This window comes from Leucopleurus acutus (genome assembly GCF_964270905.1).
Source record: "Leucopleurus acutus genome assembly, chromosome: X".
In the NCBI taxonomy this organism is placed as follows: Eukaryota; Metazoa; Chordata; class Mammalia; order Artiodactyla; family Delphinidae; genus Leucopleurus; species Leucopleurus acutus.
Window position 1 is genome coordinate 112,961,031 of NC_139148.1, and position 23,303 is coordinate 112,984,333.

Genomic DNA, 23,303 nt, shown 5'->3' on the forward strand with positions numbered 1-23,303 from the left:
AGTTGTGATATCTGTAAAGTAGGGATAATAACAGTAGCTACCTTACTGTGTTGCTATGAGGATTTAGCACAATGATCCATGCAAAGAAAAGCATAATGCCTAGTATCCACAAAATGTTTAATGAAAGAAAGTTTGATACCCTTCCTGTTCATTAATGTGGAGAAACTTGATGGGACAAAGGAAAACTAGCTATTCTTGACCCTTTAGAAAGATTTCCACTTTGTTAGGGTTTTCACAAAATACCAAGAGCTACTAGAAAAATCAAACTTTCTTTCACAAGGTGTACATTCCTCATTACACCAATTTTCTCAGGGCTACTTTTACATCCCTGTTCCTTAGAGTGTAAATAATAGGGTTGAGGGCAGGGCTAAGTACTGTATACAGAAGGGAAAGCAACTTCAATAAGTCTTCATTCTGAGGCCCTGATGGGAAGCCATAGACAATGTCCAGAGTCCCATAATACAGACTGACCACTGTAAGATGGGAGGAACAGGTAGAGAAGGCTCTGCTTTCCTGTGACAGAAGAAATCCTCAGAATGGTGGAGATGATGTCAGTATAAGAAGCCAGAGTTAGCAGAAAGGGACCTAGTGCAAATAAAGAGGTGCATATAAAAGAGGTCATCTCAGCTACTTGAGTATCAGTGCAGGCCAGTTTCATGATGGGTTTCAGATCACAGAAGAAGTGGTCAATCTCACTGGCAGCACAGAATGTTAACCGAAAAATGTGGACCACGAGAAGGATGGGTGCCAGAAATCCAGCTATCCAAGAGGTGCCAGCTAGCTAGCTAGCAACCCATGATGCTGGAATAATGCAATGGGTTACAGATGGCTATGAAAAGATCATAAGACATTACAACCAGTAAGAAGCATTCTGTAGCTACCAGAGCAGCAAAAATAAATAAATAAAACTGGCAAGCGCAGTCTGAGAAGGAAATAGGCCCATGAGGTGACAGCAATGTCCTTAGCATCATGGGCTCAATGGTAGTGGTGTAGCCAAACTCTAGGAAGGAAAAGTGGTCAAGAAAGAAATACATGGGAGAATGAAGGGAGCAATCAGCCAAAACCACAGTTAGGATTACAATGTTGCCCATGAGAGTCACCACATAGATGACCAAAAATACCCCAAAAAGAAGATACTGAAGGCCGTGAAGATCCCCCAAACCCTAAAGGATAAGTTCTGAAACCTAAGTCATATTTTCTTCAGTGCTAGTCATGACTTGGATCTAAAAAATAAAAAAAGAAAAAAAGAAAAGAATGACCATTGATCAAATTCTATTTTTAGAAAAAAATGAAACTGCTTAGAGGCATCGTACATATCAAGCATAATTGGCTTCTTTCTGGATGTTCAAGATTTTTAATTAATAAATTTGATCACAGTCCCCCAGAGGCCATTTGGAAAGTTCACCTTTGACTTCAATTATCGCTTCATATATAGAATGTATAGGTCCTTGAAACTATGATTATGACATATGAAGATGCACATTTTTCCTGCTATTTATTTTTGAAAAAATAGAGAGAAAATATTCTATCTTTGGAGATCTTACTCTGGTTGTTTCTATTGCTGCTAGAGGTGTTATCATCATCAGCAATGAATATTCTGAATGACTTACCTGTAAATTGTATAAAGTCTATGATCAAATTTGTTTCCTGTTTTAGAAATTCCATACCAATTAAATAATATGACTTGAATTTCAAATGTTGAAGGATGTTTAATTCTTACAACTTATTTAATAGTAAGTTCTCTATACATTAGTAGAGGAGGCATAATGACATGAGGGTGAACTAGTGATGGTAGGGATATGGTATGGTATAATAGAGACATACCTGAATTCAAATCCCAGCTCTGCCACTGAATGACATGTGCCTTTGAGTAAGTCACATCACTTATCTGACAGTTTCCTCATCTTTAGAACAGCATATTAATTCTATGTAACACGATTTGCACAATCACTGGTCCATATTAGTCATTTAATACATTAATTCATCCATTCGACAACACTTATTGAGTGCCTACTCTGTGCCAAACTCTTTGAAAGGTGCTTAGAATAAAATGGTGAAAAAGTCAAGAATTTTTTAACAAGTCAGGAGTACTCTCTACATCTCATGGAGTTAACATTTTAGTAGGAAAGAAAGACTAAACACAAGTAAAGAGACCCATAAAATAATTTTGAGTTGTCCACTATGAATGTAAAAAATAAGGACCCAAAATAGGAATATGCTGTACGTATGTGTGTTTAGGAGAGGGCTACTTTGGTTGGTGTGGTCAAGAAAATCCTAAAACATTGAGACCTAAAAAAATGGGAAGGAGATAGTCATGCAAGATTCGGGAGTGAGGGGTGGGAGAAAGTATTCTAGGCAGAGGGAACAGGCCTTAAGCAAGGAATGATTTAGAGTGTTAGAAAAACTGAAATTGAAAAATACATATATATGGTTTGGGGGAGTTGGAGAGAGAGAGAGAGACAGAGAGAGAGAAACAGAGTCAGAGACACAGAGAGAGAGACAGAGAGAGAAACAGAGACAGAGACACAGAGAGACAGAGAGAAAGAGATGAAGAAGAGATGAGTAGAAAAATAGGAAAGGGCCAGGTCATCTATGTCCTTGTAGGCCATGCTATGCCATGTAGACGTTAAATATGGTAGGAATTCATTGGAGGAGGTTAAGCAGCATTGTGATCAAATTTACACCTTATAATCACTTTTTACACTGTGTAATTAATGAATTAGAGTGAGAACTTCATGGGTAGATTAAGACAGTTAAGAGATTATTTCAGTGGACCAAGTGAGAGATGATAGTAAACCTGAATAAAGTGGTTGCAAAAAAGTTGGAGGGAAGACAGGGTCAAGATACATTTTGGAGGTAGACATGCCAGGGCTTACTAATAAATTAGATGTGAGGAGTGATAAAAAGTGAACTATCAAAGATAACTCCTGGGTTTCTGGTTTGAGCAACTGTTTCTGTTTACTTTAATGGTGATAATGTGGAGGGAGGTTTAGGGGAAAGTTCAATTTGGAGGTGTTAAGCTTAAGATGTTTGTTTATGAGAATTCTGAGTGGAGAGGAGAAGTGGACAGCTGGATTTGAGAGTATGTAGCCATGAGAGTATGGAGTATGTTCTCCATGAGAACGCTGGAGTAGAATATAAATTTAGGAATCATCAGCATACGGATAATATTCAAAGCCACAATAATGGACAAGGTGACCTGCAGAGAAATTATGGATACACAAGAATGTACTACGCTGAGCTTTAAGACCCTCTTTCTCTTAGGCCTGACAGAAGGAAAAGTAAGAAAAAGAGATTGAAAAGGAGTCAGTGAGGTAGGATGTAAAGTGGGAGGAAATACAATAAGAGAAGCCATGTTTGAAGAAAGTTATTGATTGTGTTAAAAGCTGGTATAAGGTTAAGATGAAGACACAGAATAGTCTCTTATGTTTGGTTACATGGAAAATAGATTCAGTAAAGTAGTGGAGACTGAAGAGGAACAGAAAAATTGAGTGGTAACTAGAGAGATGAGCATTGACTTTCCCTTTTGCATGCTGGTCAGAATGATCCAGCATAGAGGGGTTTTTGATGATATATTAGTAAATGAGGAGCTAATTTTAAGAGTGAAATCTTTTATAAAGTGAGAAAGGATGGGATACAGAGCACAAGTGGAGGGGTTCACCTTTGGTAAGGGCATGGACACTTCATCTTTTTAACAAGAGGAAGGCTAGAGAAAATAGACGCAGTTGTAGTAAGTTGATACATCTAATCTTAGGAAGATGGTGGAGTTTGCTTCTAATGGTTTCCATTTTCTCAACGAAGTAGGAGATGTTATCACGCAAAAGTGAGGGTAAAGGAAGACATATGGGAGGTTTGAGGGCAGAGGAAATATAATAAAATAGTCGTATCTGTAAATGAGAGTGCTATCCTTCTAGAAGAAACACTAAAATTTCCAGGCAGTATTGAGTGGCAATTTGATTTTTGAGAGCATAAGTTTAAGGTGTAATCACACGGCTTTCTTGCATGGTCTTCACTAGCAATGTTTACCTAGAGTGGGGTAGGCAAATAGTTGGTTTTAATCAGATTTGGAGTTTGACATATGAAAACAATGGAAGAAAAGAGGGGCAAGAGAGTTAGGGAATATTTGTAAAAAAAGTTGTAATGAAGGACTATAGATAAGTGTTAAGTCTCTCCCATTTCCTTCTGCTGTGTATTAAAGACAGAAAGGACATTAAAACTGTCATTTGATCAACCCTTTAATTTTTTGACTAAAAAAGAAAATTCAGGCAGGTAAATTGTCTTTCTTAGCATCTAGATCTAGTTAATAACAGAGCAGGAAATGACACCCAGGTCTTATTTTCTGGTTCTTGCTCCTTCCATTATAGCATGCTCTTATACTTTTTGCTTTCTTTTTGTCTCTCTTCAGTGTCCAGCCCTTAATGTGTAACATGTAAGTACCTGAAGAAAGACTTACCTTCAGTTTAGTAACATGTGTCGGGAGTTTAATGATTTTCAAAGAACTTTCAGATCCATCATTATTTTTAATCTTCCCCCAAATCTTGTGATGTATGTGGGAGTTTGAGTAGGTCTTTGATTTGTCTCATCTGATTTTTCAGATACAAAAACTGAGTATGATGATTACTATACTACAACATTGTATTTCAATTATGGCTATTTTTTGGAGGTAAAAAGTTAACCTTATGTATGTTGATATAAGTGTGAATTTACAAGATGCTAATCGTATTATGAGCCAAGAGTTTTTGTTTAGTAACTGGATGATAGGAGTCATATGGAGATTGCCATCATCTGAGCTGAACAACAAATAACAGAAACTGAGGTAGCTTTCCATGATGGACATGTAACAAAAAATCTGCTTTAGGAAAAAGGGGTTTGGAAGGTAGGATGAAGTAAACGATTTCAGAGCTCTGGTGGGTGTCCAGCAAAAGTAGTACCTTCTTAGGAGAAGAGAGAGAAGGTATTTCAGGCAGAGGGAATAATGTGGAAAAACATCCAGTTACCTGAGGACCATGTTGGCCATTGATTTCAGAAAGATTGTTTGAGCAAAATGAGTAGGGGGCTGAGGACAAAAAAGCGGGGGAGCACATACATTTTTGGAGAAAGAAATACCAAAAAAAATTTTTTAATGGGTTAAAGTGGGAGAAACAAAGAGAGTGATATCACAGAGTCCAAGGAAGGAAAGGAACCATCAGAATTGTTAGTAAAGGAGCCATGAATATTGGAGTGCTGTGACAAGAATCCTGACAGTACTGAGACAGGGATGTATAATGTAAAAACAAGAAATGTAGGTTATTATTTCAAGACTGTTGGTGAAGTAAAGGAGAGGGAGAGAGAGCCAAAATAAAGTAGAGGTAGGAGAGAGAGAGAGGATTGAGAGAAGATATTCTTGTTCATTCTTGATTTTGCTTTTTAGTAAAGGAGAAACTTGATCAAGATTCTAGGTGAAGAGTCTAAGTCCAGGGAGAAGTAAATATGAAAGACATGCAAAGGGATGACTGATGGAGCAAGGAGGGTTAGAGGGGATAGGATGGGGAAATATACAAGTGGAGGCATTATCCCTAGACAAGAAAGAACAATCATCTTTTAGAAGAGGAGAAGGGGGTAAAGATGGGTGTGGATAGTGATTATCAAGATAATTACCTCATCTTTTTCCTTCCACTTGAGTTTGGAAACTTAAGTCATCCTTAGATGGCTACGATGAACCCATGGTAGAGATGTTCACTTTGCTTCCTCAGAGCCTGTCTTCTTGTTCCATCTGCATATGTGGAGCCCAAAATACTTAGCAGAAACCAAAGTGGATTGCTAAGACATGTAGCTGGTTTGCTGTACCACTACTATGTCGTTTGACCAGGAATAGATCCAGCAACATCATGACAGACACGATATTATATGTCCTTTAAAAAGATCCGACAGGGCCTTAAGAATCATGGCTTTCCAACCTTTCCTTTTATATCTGCACAATTATACTTTACTCCCTAACTTCCCTGGAACCCACCAAGCTTCCAAAAAGAAGATCTAAGAGAACTTCACCCTAAAGGCTCTTTTGGTTTTCAGGCGGTTGTAACCAAAGCATTTTTAGCTCCTGCAGTGACCTCCTTTGGGTTTAGAAAGAGCACAATACTGGCCTATGTATCCATGTTTTAAACACTCCTACAACCTTCTGCAAGCAGGGATTGGTAGATACAGCTCAAATAAGAAAACCAATTATCTTTAAGTTTAGCTCCCAGGGGAGCTTGGCTTTTTAATTGAGAGATCAATGTTGGATTCTCATGACATCCTGAACTTCCATTCAGTGACTGCTGACTAATAGTGTGAAATTGGAAATTGGAGTATCTGACATGTCACATGGGTTAGAGCCACGATCCATTTAGGCCAGCCACCAGAGGCTGCTGAAAGCACCAAGTAATAGCTTGGAGAGGGTACAATGTGAAAAAGTACTGAAACGAGTGACAGAAAATCTAGGTTCTAGACTTGGATCTCCTGCTGCATGTGCAATCTGGTGTGTCATTTATCTTTACTAAATCCCAGGTTTTCCTACTTTGAATGGGAGCGATAATCCCTGCCCTGCTGACCTCACAGAGTTGCTGTGGGACTCAAATGATGTACGGGAAACACTTTATCAACTAGAAATCTATACGATCCATAGTAATATCATATTTGAGGAGTGTGTTAATGATGTCGCTGATCACAGAAGTTGAGGATAGTTTTGTCTTTAAGTTCAAAGATATCTGGACCCCTAAAACTGGAAGTAAAACTCTTACTTTTTTTACATCATTAAATACCGCCTGAAAACATCTAAATCCCTTCCCCCAAAGCCTTCAGTCAACTTTAAATGAATTTTACATTCTAATTAAAAGCACAACTGTTAGAGTTTGGTTTTTATAATCGAATTAAAAGTCCTCTTACACAAGCTGCCAGAGGTAGTTTTTAAAACCAGTTACCTTGTCATTTTTCCACCCTTGGTAGACAGATTGCATCTGGCCTCCTGAGTAAGTTTTGTCAATGCAGGTTCATCTGCTCTCCAGGCTATAAAGAAAAGAGTTGTTTGGGGTAGTAAAACCTCTTTGTATAGCAGTTAGTGAGGCCTCTCCCATTTCTCTGATGACGTTGTGAAGCATCATACAAAACAGAGCACTTGTAGATACATAACAATTTCTTCTTATCCCAGGCCATCATCATTGTCACCATCTGGTTACAGAGTTCACAAACAATGCCTGGCCCCTCCTCTGTGTCAGTCAGTACTCTAAATGCTGGGAATATAAAGGTGAAGAAAGGCTGCAAAGCTGAATCCATGACTTACGAACTCAGTGACTAATGGAAATGACAGACACGTAAACAAAGCAGTGGAACTGCAACATGATAAATGCAACAAAAGGACTCTGTATAACATGTAGATGTAGCACAGAGAAAGGAGTTGTGGGATGGGGGAAGTAGTAACAGTGAAGGTCCATTGAAGGACCTGCCGTTTGGGGATTTTTTGGTTTATTTTCTTCCAAAGCACTTTTTCATCTATCATTTCATTAATCTTTATAATGCATTGGGTTTTGAAGGATGAATAAGAAGTCTTTTGAGCCAATGAGTGGGTGGAGTTTCAGTCAGAGGGAATAGCATGTGCCAGTAAAGAGTGACAGTAGAGAAGGCTGGAGAAGGAGGCAGACACAGAAGATGGCGGGCCCTGTACACCATCCTAAACAGTGTGGATTTTATCCTGAGGTCAGTGAGAAGGGTTTTTAAATAGGGAAGTGGCGTACTCATGTTTGTGTTTTAGAAAAGCTATATACTTTGAGTGGATATGCAAATAAACTAGAGGCAAAGAAGGAGACTCAGACAGGAAGTCCAATGAAGAGGCTGTTACTTCAATTCAGGAAAGAATGATGGTTATTGGAAAAAGAGGGGAGCCAATGGCTTCAGGCAATAGTAACATCACTGTCTTTATCACCAAGACCATCTTGTCCCTTCATCATTATTCAACTTTATCAAAAGTAATTTGTGGAAGAAAATAATTTTTCTGAGTATTTGCAAACATATGAATGGATCATAACCCTGAAGTTCACGTGTGACTTAGTTATTTGGTGTCAACTCACATTTCCCATAGAAACAACGGCAGTCCTAAATCTCTGGCCATCCCAGAGATATCGATTTAAAGTACAAAGTACTTGGAAAGCTTTATGTTTGCAGTGAAACATAATTGTTCTCTAATAACATTTGTCACATTAATAAACAAAAGAATGAAGGAATAAATGTATTAATATAATTTACTAACACAGGCAAAAGTCTGTATTAGGTATTATCAGAGATGCAAAGACGTCTCAGATGTAGCTCTTGGCCTTGAGGGAAATGAAAAAAATGCTTCAGCTGGACAGCTCACCAAAGTGACACCTCCTCTCTAATGGCCAGCATGCTCGCCACTAAGGCTCAGCAGAAAGTTTCATTAAAAGAAAATTCAATAAATGTTACGTAATCTTCAATACACAAGAGTACTAACCTAAGAATCACACAAGGTGTCGGGTCTTTGATTTTAAGCTCATGAATTTTTCAAAAATGAAGTTTAATGAACAATACATAATTTGCACATGGTGAATAATTAAAACAGTATAACTAATCCTCCCTCCAATTCCAGACCAACAGTCCCTCTCTCCAGAGGCAACTACTATAAATTGTGGGTGCTTCAAGAAATTTTATGTGCTTATACCAGCATTTATATACATTTACATTTTTTCATATTTACACAAAAGTGATTGCACAATCCATAATAATTTCACAGAGCTTTTTAATTTAATATATTTTGGAGATCTTTCTGTATCTGCATGCATAGATCAATCTCATTCATTTTAACATTTACATTCTGCCTTGGCATATGAATAAGCCATTATTTATTTATTTTTGTTACAGAGCTTGTTTTCTAAGAAATAAAAACATTATAGATACGATGAAAATTCTTTTTGTCCCCAATCCCATTTCTCGTGAGCCCCAGAGGCATCCACTATGCTAAAGTTGCTGTGTGTCCTCCATGTTCATGTTTTTATCCTACTATATATGAATGTATCTATAAATAATACATGACAATATTTTGTATATTTTAAATTTCACACAAATGGCATAACATTCTGCAACTTGCTTCCCCCCAACCCCCGCCACTTCACATTTGTTTCTTTAGACCTATCCTTGTTGATAGCTGTAGTTTTCATTCACCCATTGTTGATTTATCTTGCTCCTAGTTATACTGAATACTGTGGGTTTGTTGGCTTTTCCTTGTAGGCTATAAATAAAAGTCCCGCAGTTGGAATTATTTTTCTCAAATCCTTGCTCTGACTTTGCACTGGATAGATTAATAAAAGGATGGAAGATTCTTATAAATTGAAAACCTGGAAACTTTTTGGTCTAGAAAACGAAGGACATTTATGTTAATAAATTTTAGCCAGTACAAACAATGTTGCAATAAATATTCTTGAATATGTTTTTTGTATTTCTTTAAGGTACCTAGGAGTTGAATTGCAGGCTCGGAGTATATTCATATTTTCATATTTACTAGGTATGACCAAATTGCTCTCTAAAGTGGATGTGCAAATACTTATTCCCACAAGTAGCGTAAACAGTTATATTTCCTCACATTCTTGCCTGCATTTGGTATTAGCAGATATTTTTATTTGTGGTAATCTGATGTAATAGTATCTCTGTGCTAATTTAATTTGCATTTCCCTGATTATTAGTGAGGATAAAAGAATGTTTTCATCTTTTTACTGGCCATTCAAGTTTTCCCTTTTGTGCATTGTCCAATAATATTTTGTCCATTGTTAATTTGGATTGTTGTTTAATAAATGTAGTCCTTTATGGAATCCATATCTGTCTGTTATATATTTGTTGCAAATATCTTCTCCAAGTCTGTCACTTGCCTATTAACTTTGTTTATTGCAATGTCTTATAGCATAGAAAGATGGAAGGTTTTATTTTTTTTGATGTGGTTAAATTTATCAGTCATTTACAATTTGTACTTTTCATGCCTTATTCAAAAAATCCGTTCCTACCCCAATAGCATTAATATATTATTCTAAATTTCTTTTAAATTTTAAAAGTTTTTTTAAAAACATTGTTATTGAGTCCATCTTGAACTTATTTCTATATATGATGAAATACAGGAAATTAATTTTATTTGTTCCAATATGAATAAGCAATTGTTTCTACACCACTTATTGAATAGTCCCTCATTTCCTCTCATGATCTACAATGTCAGTTCTGTCACATACTAAGGTCCCTTATACAGCTGACCCTTGAACAACATGGGTTTGAATTGCACAGGTCTACTTATACGTGGAGTTTTTCCAACAGTAAATACTACAGTACTACATTATCCGTGGTTGAATCCACAGACGTGGAACCAGGGATACAAAGGAACTGTGTGTATATGAAGGGTCGACTGTAAATTATACATGGATTTTCGACTGCAAGGAGGGTTGACGTCCCTAACCCATGCATTGTTCAAAGGTCAACTGTATTCTCAGCTTTCTGTCTGGGTCTCTCTTTTCTCCAACTGATCTGTTTGCCTCTCTCTATGCAAATACTATGCTGCTTTAATTACTATAGTTTTCTAAGTCTTGATATCTGTAGGATAAGTACTTCCTATTTATTCTTCTTCATAATTGTCTTCGATATTCTTGGTTTCTTAATTTTTCATATGAATTTTAGAATCAGTTTGTTAAGTTTCATGAAAAATCCTCTTGGAACTTTGTTTGGAATTGCCTTGAACTGATAGATTAAATTTTGGAATTGTGGACATCTTTAAGTTAATGAATTTTTCTATATGGAAAAATGGTATATATCTCCTCTCATTAAAGTCCTCTTTTAAGTCCTTCAGTAGTGCTTACAATATTTTCCTAAAGATAATGGGCATTTTTGTTAGAGTTTTACTTAGGTTAATAGTGTTGCTTGTTATTATGAATGGTAGCTTTATTTTAACTAGTTTTATCTTTTTTTTAAATTTTATTTATTTATTTATTTTTAAACATCTTTATTGGAGTATAATTGCTTTACGATGGTGTGTTAATTTCTGCCTTATAACAAAGTGAATCAGTTACACATATACGTATGTTCCCATATCTCTTCCCTCTTGCATCTCCCTCCCTCCCACCCTCCTTATCCCACCCCTCTAGGTGGTCACAAAGCCCCGAGCTGATCTCACTGTGCTGTGCGGCTGCTTCCCACTAGCTATCTATTTTACGTTTGGTAGTGTACATATGTCCATGCCACTCTCTCACTTTGTCACAGCTTACCCTTCCCCCTCCCCATATCCTCAAGTCCATTCTCTAGTAGGTCTCTATCTTTATTCCCATCTTGCCCCTAGGTTCTCCATGACCTTTTTTTTTTCTCTTAGATTCCATATATATGTGTTAGCATATGGTATTTGTTTTTCTCTTTCTGACTTACTTCACTCTGTATGACAGACTCTGGGTCCATCCACCTCACAACAAATAACTCAATTTTGTTTCTTTTTATGGCTGAGTAATATTCCATTGTATATATGTGCCACATCTTCTTTATCCATTCATCTGTTGATGGACACTTAGGTTGCTTCCATGTCCTGGCAATTGTAAATAGAGCTGCAATGAACATTTTGGTACATGAATCTTTTTGAATTATGGTTTTCTCAGGGTATATGCCCAGTAGTGGGAGAGATTAGTACAAGCAACTTTATGCCAATAAAATGGACAAACTGGAAGAAATGGACAAATTCTTAGAAATGCACAACCTTCCGGGACTGAACCAGGAAGAAATAGAAAATATAAACACACTAATCACAAGCACTGAAATTGAGACCGTGATTAAGAATCTTCCAACAAACAAAAGCCCAGGACCAGATGCCGTCACAGGCGAATTCTATCAAACATTTAGAGAAGAGCTAACACCTATCCTTCTCAAACTCTTCCAAAATATAGCAGACGGAGGAACACTCTCAAACTCATTCTACGAGGCCACCATCACCCTGATACCAAAACCAGACAAAGATGTCACAAAGAAAGAAAACTACAGGCCCATATCACTGATGAACATAGATGCAAAAATCCTCAACAAACTACTAACAAACAGAATCCAACAATACATTAAAAGGATCATACACCATGATCAAGTGGGGTTTATCCCAGGAATGCAAGGATTCTTCAATATACACAAATCAATCAATGTGCTACACTATATTAACAAATTGAAGGAGAAAAAGCATATGATAATCTCAATCGATGCACAGAAACCATTTTTTTTTTTTTTTGCGGTACCCGGGCCTCTCACTGCTGCGGCCTCTCCCGCTGCGTAGCACAGGCTCCAGACGTGCAGGCTCAGTGGCCATGGCCCACGGGCCCAGCCGCTCTGCAGCATGTGGGATCCTCCCGGACTGGGGCAGGAACCCGGATCCCCCGCATCAGCAGGCGGACTCTCAACCACTGTGCCACCAGGGAAGTGACACAGAAAGCTTTTGACAAAATTCAACACCCATTTATGATAAAAACCCTGCAGAAAGTAGGCATAGAGGGAACTTTCCTTAACATAATAAAGGCTGTTTAAGACAAACCCACAGCCAACATCATCCTCAATGGTGAAAAACTGAAACCATTTCCACTAAGATCAGGAACAAGACAAGGTGGCCCACTCTCACTACTATTATTCAACATAGGTTTGGAAGTTTTAGCCACAGCAATCAGAGAAGAAAAAGAAATAAAAGGAATCCAAATCAGAAAAGAAGAAGTAAAGCTGTCACTGTTTGCAGATGACATGATACTATACATAGAGAATCCTAAAGATGCTACCAGAAAACTACTAGAGCTAATCAATGAATTTGGTAAAGTAGCAGGATACAAAATTAATGCACAGAAATCTCTGGCATTCCTATACACTAATGATGAAAAATATGAAAGTGAAATTAAGAAAACACTCCCATTTACCACTGCAACAAAAAGAGTAAAACATCTAGGAATAAACCAACCAAAGGAGACAAAAGACCTATAGTCAGACAATTATAAGACACTGATGAAAGAAATTAAAGATGATACAAATAGATGGAGAGATATACCATGTTCTTGGATTGGAAGAATCAACATTGCGAAAATGACTCTACTACCCAAAGCAATCTACATATTCAGTGCAATCCCTATCAAACTACCACTGGCATTTTTCACAGAACTAGAACAAAAAATTTCACAATTTGTATGGAAACACAAAAGATCCCGAATAGCCAAAGCAATCTTGAAAATGAAAAACAGAGCTGGAGGAATCAGGCTCCCTGACTTCAGACTGTACTACAAAGCTACAGTAATCAAGACAGTATGGTACTGGCACAAAAACAGAAAGATAGATCAATGGAACAGGATAGAAAGCCCAGAGATAAACCCATGCACATATGGTCATCTTATCTTTGATAAAGGCAGCAAGAATATACAGTGGAGAAAAGACAGCCTCTTCAATAAGTGGTGCTGGGAAAACTGGACAGGTACATGTAATAGTATGAAATTAGAACACTCCCTAACACCATACACAAAAATAAACTCAAAATGGATTAAAGACCTAAATGTAAGACCAGACACTATAAAACTCTTAGAGAAAAACAAAGGCAGAACACTCTATGACATAAATCACAGCAAGATCCTTTTTGACCCCCCTCCTAGAGAAATGGAAATAAAAACAAAAATAAACAAATGGGACCTAATGAAACTTCAAAGCTTTTGCACAGCAAAGGAAACCATAGACAAGACCAAAAGACAACCCTCAGAGTGGGAGAAAATATTTGCAAATGAAGCAACTGACAAAGGATTAATCTCTAAAATTTACAAGCAGCTCATGCAGCTCAATAACAAAAAAGCAAACAACCTATTCCAAAAATGGGCAGAAGACCTAAATAGACATTTCTCCAAGAAGACATACAGATTGCCAACAAACACATGAAAAAATGCTCAACATCATTAATCATTTGAGAAATGCAAATCAAAATTACAAGGAGATATCATCTCACACCGGTCAGAATGGCCATCATCAAAAAATCTAGAAACAATAAATCCTGGAGAGGGTGTAGAGAAAAGGGAACTCTCTTGCACTGTTGGTGGGAATGTAAATTGATACAGCCAGTATGGAGAACAGTATGGAGGTTCCTTAAAATACTAAAAATAGAACTACCATACGACTTAACTAGTTTTATTGAGGTATAATTTACAAACAATAAAATTCACCAATTATGTGATGAGTTTTGGCAAATGTATACAGTTGTGCAATGGTGACTACAATCAAGATGTGGAACATTTCCTTCACTCAAAAAAGTTTCCTCATGCCCCTTGAAATGAATCTCCTCCACTCACACTGGGTCCCTGGCTACTGGGAATATATTTCTTTTCACAATAGTTTGTCTTTTTCTAGAATTTTATATAAGTGGAATTATTATATATGGTATATAGGCCTTTGTGCCTGAATTCTTTTACCCAGGATAATGTTTTTCAGATTCACCCATGTTTTTGTTTATATCAGTAGTTTCCTTTTTATTGCTGAGTAGTATTGTATTGTATGGATGTACCACAGTATATCCACTCACCAGCTCATGGTTGTGTCCATCTTTTGGCTATAATGAATAAAGCTATTATAAACATTCACTTGACAAGTCTTTGTGTGGACGTGTTCTCTTTTCTCTGGGATAAATTCCTAGGGTGAGGTTGCTGGGTCATATAATATGTGTATGTCTAACTTCATAAAAATTGCCAATCTGCGTTATAAAATGGCTATACCATTTTTGCATTTCCACCAACAATATATGCAAAGTTCTTAGAGTTGTCCCACATCCTTAACAACACTTGATGTTATCAGTTTTCTTCATTTTAGCCAGTGAATGGTAACTATTAAAAAATTCTATTTTCTAATTGTTTTTGCTACTGTATAAGATTATTATTGAGTTTCTAAAAATATCTTCTTTGCAACAATATTTATGAATTCCCTTAATAGTTAAAATAATTTGTCTGAAAATTCTCTTTGGTTTTCTATGTAACCAATCAGGTAGTCTATGAATAATGATACTTTCTTCCATTCCAGTGCTTTAATCTATTTCTATTCTTTGTCTTATTGAATTGACAGTGATCTCTCCAATGCAATGTTAAATAGCAATTTGGAATGCAGTTATCCTTATCTTGTTCATGGCTCTGATGAAAATGTTTCTAAAGCTTCTACATTAATCATAATGTTTATTTTAGGTTTTTGGTAGCTATCATTGTCAAATTAAACTTTTCCCGCTATTTTGATTTGTTTCAAGGGTTTTTTTTTCCCCATAGAGAAGAGTGGTTGAATTTCATTTAATTTTTTAAATCTATTGAGATGAATACATATTATTTTCTCTTTAATCAGCTTAAGTAATATCTTATAGTAATGGATTTTCTAAGGTTAGACTATAATTTAATGCCTGAAAACAAGCCCATTTGATTGTGTAGTATTATTTTTATACATTTGTTGAGTTCAATTAATGAATATTTTAATTAGGACTTTTGAGATTTTTATCAAAAGTGAGATTGGCATATAATTTTTGGTCTTTTAAACAAGCTTGTATGGTTTTGGTTTCAAGATTTTACTAACCTCATAAAATGGATTGGGTAGATTTTCCTGTTTTTTCTGTTCTCTGGAATATTTTATATAATGTAGAGATTTCCTGTTCTGTGATAGTTTGATGAACCTTACCTGTGAAAGAATGTGGGATTGATGCCTTTGTTGGCAGAGAGGTTGGCTACTGATTGAACTTCTTCAGTGTCTAATGGCCTATTCATGTTTTCAACTTATTCTTGAATAAAATTTTGTTAATTTGGATTTTTCTACAGAATTTCTCATCTCATCAACATTTTTATATTTATTGGCATAAAATATTTCATAACATACTCATTACTTTAAAAATCTAAAATGTTTAGTAATATTCCTATTATCATTGCTCATATTCATTATTCAGGTCTTGATTCTTTTTTACTTTTTCAATCTTATCAGAAAACTGTCTATTTTATTAAGCTTTTAACAAATTAGGTTTTGGATTTATTAAGCATTTTTATTTTTGTTTCCTATTTCATTAATTTCTGTTTTGATATTTATTTCTTTTCTTTTTCTTTCTTCTGGTTCACTTCACAATTCTTTTCTAACTTTTTGAGTTGAATGCTTAACATATTAACATTCAGCTATTTTGTTTCATATTGCATACATCACATTTTCTTATATCACATCAGTTACACTCTACAATTTGATATATGTCATTCAATAATAATTGTGTGTTATTTTAATTAAAATTTTTCTTTATTCCATTTAGAAGGATTTTTGTCTAAATGTATGGGGGTTTGGGGGTATTTTTTATTAACTTCTATTTTATTGCATTTTTATGAGAATGTTATTAATATGATATTGCTTATTTAGAATTTGAGACTTGCTTTGATACTTGACTTGTGTTACAGTTTTGTAAATCTTTCAAATGTGACTGAAAATAATGTGTATCCTATATTTTGGGGGCCCAGGACTTGATATGTATGTGTGTTTGTGTATTAACTCAAACTTCATAATTGTGCTGTTTAATATCATATATTCTTCCATATCTGCTTTATCAGTTTCTGAGAATGGTGTGTTAAAATTTCCCTTCTAGTAATAAGGATCTGTCAATTTTTCTCTTGTTCTGTCCAATTGTGTCATCCCTCAGAGCCCCAGTTTCTCTGTCTGTAAAATGCAATGAGAAATTGTGTGTAAAACAATAAGTTCTGGGATTGTAGGCACTCAATCATCCAGAGGTGCTCTTGCTTGGTTGTTATTACTATTTTACATAATACTGATATTAGTAAATCCAAGCCCTGCCCTCTCAATAAGTTCTCAAGAGGACTTGGCTTTGGAGGGTGAGGCACACTGTTCAGAATGAAGCCCAAACAAGGAATACTAAATCATGTTCATCAAGTTGTATTATCTAGGCAAGGCCAGTGACAATTAGGAGTCACCTCATTCACAAGGAAAAGCAGTTGCTTCTAGAATGTGCATCTCTTGGGAACTTTCTTCAAGTCACCAAAGGGACAATGGTCTCAGGGTGGAGTGAGCAATTATACAGCAATGTAGGGACCAGACCTCAGTATCCTTCCTTCAGCTAAGCAGGGCTCCTGCGCATTGGAACCTCATGAAGTTCTTGAAGGAACACATGGCTACTGGTAAAGTCTTTAAAGATTCTAGACACTCCCAAGGGTCCTTTTCTTAAAATATGTTTCTAAAGAAGTTTTGGCAGTTTTCCTGTGAGAATTGGTGTTTTCTCAGGTATCTGAGCAAGAGGCTGAAGTGATTTTTGGGAAATCTCTCCTTCTCCTACCTGGGTCTGGTTTTAGGAGAAAGCCCTAAGAGCAGACCAGAGGGTGTGGTGACCCTCCACTCCCACCCTTACACTTTCTAAATGAATGGGATGGCAGGACATTTTCTTTCCTTCTTTACTCCCTTCTTCCTTCCCTCCCTCCCTCCCTTCCTTCCTTCTTTCTTTCCTCCCATTCTTCCTTATCTTTATTTCTTTCTTCCCTCTGTGCCTCAGATGTGTTAAGCAAGGGCTCAATCTAAAGAAAATGTGTTGCTACTGACTCAGTCTCCAGTGTTCATCTCTCAGTGCCTTGATGCCACATGTATATAGCACAAACCTAGGATTTTTAAAAAGTGAAATGATCTCTAATAAAGGTTGGAAAAGTAGTTTAACATGAAGGCTCTAAAATCAGACAGACTTGAGTTCAAAATTCTGACTCTATCCCATACTGTCTGTGTATGTGTAACTGAGCAAGCCACAAATCCTCTGATACTCCTAATAAAGTCAGGATAAAATCACGTTGTTGAACCCATGGAATATACAACACCAAGATGAACCCTGATATAAACTATGAACTTTGGGTGATTATGATGTGTCAATGTAGGTTCCTCAATTGAAACAAATGTACCACTCTGGTGGGGAATGTTAATAATGGGGGAGGCTATGTATATGTAGGGGCAGAGGATATATGAAAACTTTCTGTACTTTTCTTTGAATTTTTCTGTGTACCTAAAACTTCTCTAAAAAATAAAGTCTTAATTTAAAAAAATTTATATCAGTTTGTTGTGAGGATTAAATGAGATAATCTGTGGATTTATCATAGTGTCTGGCATTTGCTAGGCACACAATAAATGCTAGCTCCCTATTCCCTTCTTAAACTCATATCTAGTTAACTCTGCCCTGCTTTGAGCTCCACATAAACGCTCTTCAGCTACAGGCACATATTTGTTCACCCAATGGGCACTTGCTTTGCACAGCCCACTATTACTGGGAAAGTCAAATACAGATGTCATCCATTTTCCCATAGAACTGTAATCTAGATGGAATACAACACACACACATCAAATCAATAGAAAGCAATGTATTTGCAAATGCTGAGTTATAATGCTGGGGTGGGGGGCACGGGCAGAGGCATAAGAAAAGGTCAAACGGGAAGTAAATACTGGAGGGGAGGTAGACTATTGAAAAAGGAAAGGAGGGGGTGAATTAGTAATACCCCTCTGGCTTTTCAGAGGGTTCAGAAGTAGACACAAATGGGCTTCCCTGGTGGCGCAGTGGTTGAGAGTCCGCCTGCCGATGCAGGGGACGCGGGTTCATGCCCCGGTCTGGGAGCATCCCGCATGCCGCAAAGCGGCTGGGCCCGTGGGCCATGGCCACTGGGCCTGCACGTCCGGAGCCTGTGGTCTGTGGCGGGAAAAGCCACAGCAGTGAGAGGCCCGTGTACCGGAAAAAAAAAAAAAAAAAAAAAGAAGTAGACACAAATGCCTATGGCAAAGCCCAGTGAAAAGTTCTTATTCTTCCCATGAACAACATTTCATTAATGCCAACTTGGTTCCAGGCACTGAGGTGGTTAGATAGGTATGAGACACCTTGGTTTTCCCCTACAAGGCATACAATCTAGTAGAGGAAGCAAGATATGGGTATAAGAAAAGTGGAATAGAATAAGGTAGTATAGGATGATTGCATGCTGTAATCATTGGTTCTAAAGTTCCAAGGAAGGGGTGAACACTTTTGGTCAGCTCAGGAGGAAGGTCTTGATTAAAAATATGGGGAGTATCTTTGCTGAAAAGTGAGGGTGTTTTGAATGAAGAAAATAGTAAGTGCAAAGGGGAGGATATGAAGTATGGGGAAGGGAAGAGGGGTTGTGAAAGATAAAGTTTGAGAGGTAAGATTCTGATTGTGGAGGATCTGTGAGTTAAAGGATTTGGACTTTATTCTGAACTTTATTCTGAGGATAATGAAAAGCCATTGAAGAGTTTAAAGTAGAACAGTGGATGTAGTCAGACTTCTGCTTAGAATAATCATAAGGCAGCAGTGTGGAGGATAAATTGGTCAGGGCAAGCCTGGAGGCAGTGAGACCAGTTAGGAGGCTACTGTAATAGTCCAGGCAAATGATAAAATAGAGAAAAGTCTGCTCTGGGGCAGAGGAATTCCCAATAAGCAAGGTGTCAGAAAACAAGATCCTCCTCTAGGTCTGGTTGCCTTTAGACTTGAAGCGACTACACTAGGTCACACTTGTTTAGATCTTGCCCAAACCTAACTTGATGACAAGTTTTGAGTCAGGAAGTAATTCCCTGATAGCTTCTTGTAATCAAGGCCTCACATTTTTTTTTTTTTTTTTTTTTTTTTTTTTTGCGGTACGCGGGCCTCTCACTGTTGTGGCCTCTCCCATTGCGGAGCACAGGCTCTGGACACGCAGGCTCAGTGGCCATGGCTCACAGGCCCAGCCGCTCCGCGGCATGTGGGATCTTCCCGGATCGGGGCACGAACCCGCGTCCCCTGCATCGGCAGGCGGACTCTCAACCACTGTGCCACCAGGGAAGCCCAACGCCTCACATTTGTTTATTGTCTGGCCAATCTGAGTAGTGTGGACTGTAGACAGAGAACAGGGTAAAGCTAGAGTAAAGTTTTATGGAGGTCTTGGTCTCAATAAAATATGATTCTTACCACAACTGTAAGTATTCACCCACTCAAAGCCATCTTGGGTCAATTTAGGGAAATCAGAGCTCTATTTAGAACTTCCTCACGTATGGTAGTAAGGAATTGTTTAGATGTTAGCAAGACCTACAAAGAAGGTATATCAGCCCTACCCAGACATCACCCCATTTTGTCAATAACCTTTGCTTCTAAATTTGCCTTCTACCCTGTTCCAGCCAAACCAGCCTTTTATGCATCTAGATTCTATTATCTCAGCCTTTGATTCCAAGATCCCCTCATTCCCTTCACTACTCATCCATTCTTACCACTCCTCACTCTTCAGATTTTATTCAAACCACCCACCTCTTCCTAGAGGCTCTCTTATGAACCCAATCCATTCTGCTTCCTTTGCCTTGAGTCCCAGCCTCACAGCTTATATCCCTTGGTGCTTATTGATAGGCACCCCAGTAATCCAGGAAGTGATATAACAGAATGGAAAGGAAATAAGCTCTTTGGACAAAGAGACCCGGATTCAAATCTGTATTAACCATTAATTAGCTGTGTTACCTTGAGTGAGTTACTTAATGCTTTTCAGCTATAGTATTCTCATCTGTAAAATGGGAGCAACAATAGTACCTATATCACAGAGTTCTTAGGAGGATTATGAGGTAAGTGATTTGGCATTTATCACATAGAAAGGACTCAATAAATGTCAATTTAAATGAAAAGTCATAGTTCAGTTGCCTTTTGGGTGGGATCTTCTGTCTTCCATAAATTAATTGAAAGATGCCAAAAGTTAGTGACCATAGATTTCTTCCTTGTCATCCCTCTCCACCCTTGTATCTGCTATAGGGCTCTGTAAACAACGTGTTCATTAATTTAATGACAAGATGAGGCATAATACAAAGCCACAGATAAATAATTGGCTACGGGAAAGGGAGTGGGTCTTAGGGGACAGAAGCTAATATAAATTTGAGAGACCAGATTTACCAGAAAGTGAAAAAATTCGGAAACCTTGGGCCCTGAAGGTTAATAGAGAGGGCGGCATCTTGCCTTATGCAGAAACAGTGTAATGTGGTAGAAAGGGAGTTTCAGAGTCAGGCAGTCCTGAATTGAAATCTAGTTTCCACTGCATTCAAGCTATATGACCTTGGACAAATCTCCAAATCACTCAGGGCCTCAGTTTCCTCATCTGTAAAATTAAAATAATAATATTTGACTTCCAGAGTTGTGGAGAGGATTCAAGGTCTAACCTATTTAAAATGCCTAGAATAATGTTTGAGACATGGTTGGTGGCCAAAAACACATCACCTACCTCTTCTTCCCTTCTCTGTCCTTCCTTTATTGCATTGAACATCATGGAAATCTGGGTATGGGGAGGGGGAAGAATTGTGAGGTCCCAAATGTTTCCTTCACATCTTTGTTCCTCAGACTATAGATCATGGGGTTGAGCATGGGGATGACCACTGTGTAAAATACAGAGAACAGCCTTTCCCTGCCTAGTAAGTACTCAGAGGTTGGGCACAAGTAAATGAATACCATGGTTCCATAGTACAAACTGACATCAGTCAGGTGGGATGCACAAGTGGAGAATGTCTTGTGTTTGCCCTGGGCTGAGGGGATTCTGATGATAGCCATGAAGACACATGTGTAGGAGACCAGGACTACTGTAAGGGACACAGACACATTAAAACCACCACAAACAAACAGGAGAAGCCGAAGGACCTGTGTGTCAGAGCAGGAGGGTTTTAAAGGGGAGAAATATCACAGAAGTAATGAGTGATGACATGGGACTTACAGAAGGCCAGATGAAAGGTTGTGCTAGTGAGGAGCACTGTGTTCATTAGGCCCACTGCATAGCTGGCAGCCACTAGCTGCAAATAGAACCTTGGAAATATGATGATATGGTAGAGCAGAGGGCTGCAGATGGCCACATAGTGGTCATAGGCCATGGAGGCCAAGAGGAAGAACTCAGTGACAGCAAAGATCACAAAGCAGCTTGTCTGGACCACACAACCAGAGAAGGAGATGGTTTGGCAACCAGAGAAAAACCCCATCAACATTTTGGGGATGGTAATGGAAGAATAACATAAATCAATAAAGGACAGGTTGCTGAAGAAGAAATACATGGGAGTGTGGAGTCGGGAGCTCACCACAATGAGAACAAGGAGGCCCAGGTTTCCAACTACTGTGACTGCATAGATGAGGAAGAAGAGGGCAAGGAGGATGGGCTGAAGCTGAAGCTCATTGGTGAAGCCCACAAGGAAGAATTCACTCAACTCACTGGCATTGCCTGCTCCCATTGGGCCACTGCAGGTCTGCAGGAGGGATATGCATGACAATAGGGAGACGTGTACAGCTCAAGTCCTTAAACAGAGACCTGTAGGATCTGGTCCTGGCTACCTAGGGCATGACACACACAGTTGTGTGTGTCAACTGTGACAAATACTTGATCCTGGCTCACTTATTTCTTGCTACCCTCCAGCCTATTGTATACAAGGTTTAAAGGTATGAGAATGGAATTTGAAGTCAGAAGAATGGTCCTTAATCTCAAATTTTGGCACTTATTTTCTCTGTGACCTTGGGGGAGTGTCTTAACCTCTCTGAGTCTTCTTTGTAAACAGGGATAAAATACCAATCTTGTAAGACTGGTTGTAAGGACTAAAGGTGATGGTAGGTGTATGTAAAATATCTAGCAAGGCATGGGAAGAAAGCAGGTACTCAGTGAATCCTAATTTTCTTCCTCCTTCTACATACTTCTTCTTCCCAGCACCGAACCTGTCCTCAGCTAAAGTTTAACCTGAATATAAAGTCAAGGACACAAATCTTAGACATGGGAGGGACTCTACAAACTTACTAGTTTTTTCATTATCAGTTGTGTGTTTGAGGGACAGCAGGGGATGAGTGGAGGGGGAATATAATATAAAACAATAAAATATAGAGGTAAGAGGGCAAGCTCCAGGATCAATTATAGGGGGGTTAGAATCCAATACTATGGCTTACTAGCTGTGTGACCTTAGACAAGCTAGTTAACCTATCTGAGCTTCAGTTTCCTCACCTTTAATATGACAGTACCAAAATTTTCCTACTTCATTAATTTACTGTGAAGATGAAATAATTCATGTAAAGCACTTAGCACAGTGTCTGGTGGACACTAGGCATGTGGTAGCTTTTATAATGATTGGGAATCTCCTAGTTTGTCTGTTCAAACCACACAGAGGCCCCTTTTAGATTCTCCCATTTGCCTCCTTAAGAATCCTTCCCTAACTTAGCTCCTGTTACTACTCATTGTGTTGTGATTCTCCAGTGTGTTGAGGCAGTAAAAAGGGTGAGAACTACTACTCTAAGCTAATACTGATTT

General features: G+C 38.0%; 1 protein-coding gene and 1 pseudogene across 2 annotated transcripts in view; both read right to left on the reverse strand.

The window, feature by feature from the left end:
• Positions 1 to 232: 232 nt before the first annotated feature.
• On the reverse strand, positions 233 to 21,299 carry LOC309978050 (olfactory receptor 10A4-like; annotated as a pseudogene). The gene is made up of 2 exons: positions 21,258 to 21,299; positions 233 to 1,163 (listed from the first exon to the last, which is right to left on the reverse strand). The product of its transcript is annotated as an olfactory receptor 10A4-like (transcript).
• The window catches only part of LOC309978051 (olfactory receptor 5AP2-like), a gene marked incomplete at both ends in the record, with an annotated part of 62,365 nt that continues 60,360 nt past the window's right edge, over positions 21,299 to 23,303 (reverse strand). Inside the window, 2 exons of the mRNA XM_082864408.1 lie at positions 21,299 to 21,609; positions 21,741 to 22,054. Of these exons, the coding sequence (XP_082720534.1) occupies positions 21,299 to 21,609; positions 21,741 to 22,054 (625 nt within the window). The remainder of the gene's footprint in view (positions 21,610 to 21,740; positions 22,055 to 23,303) is intronic.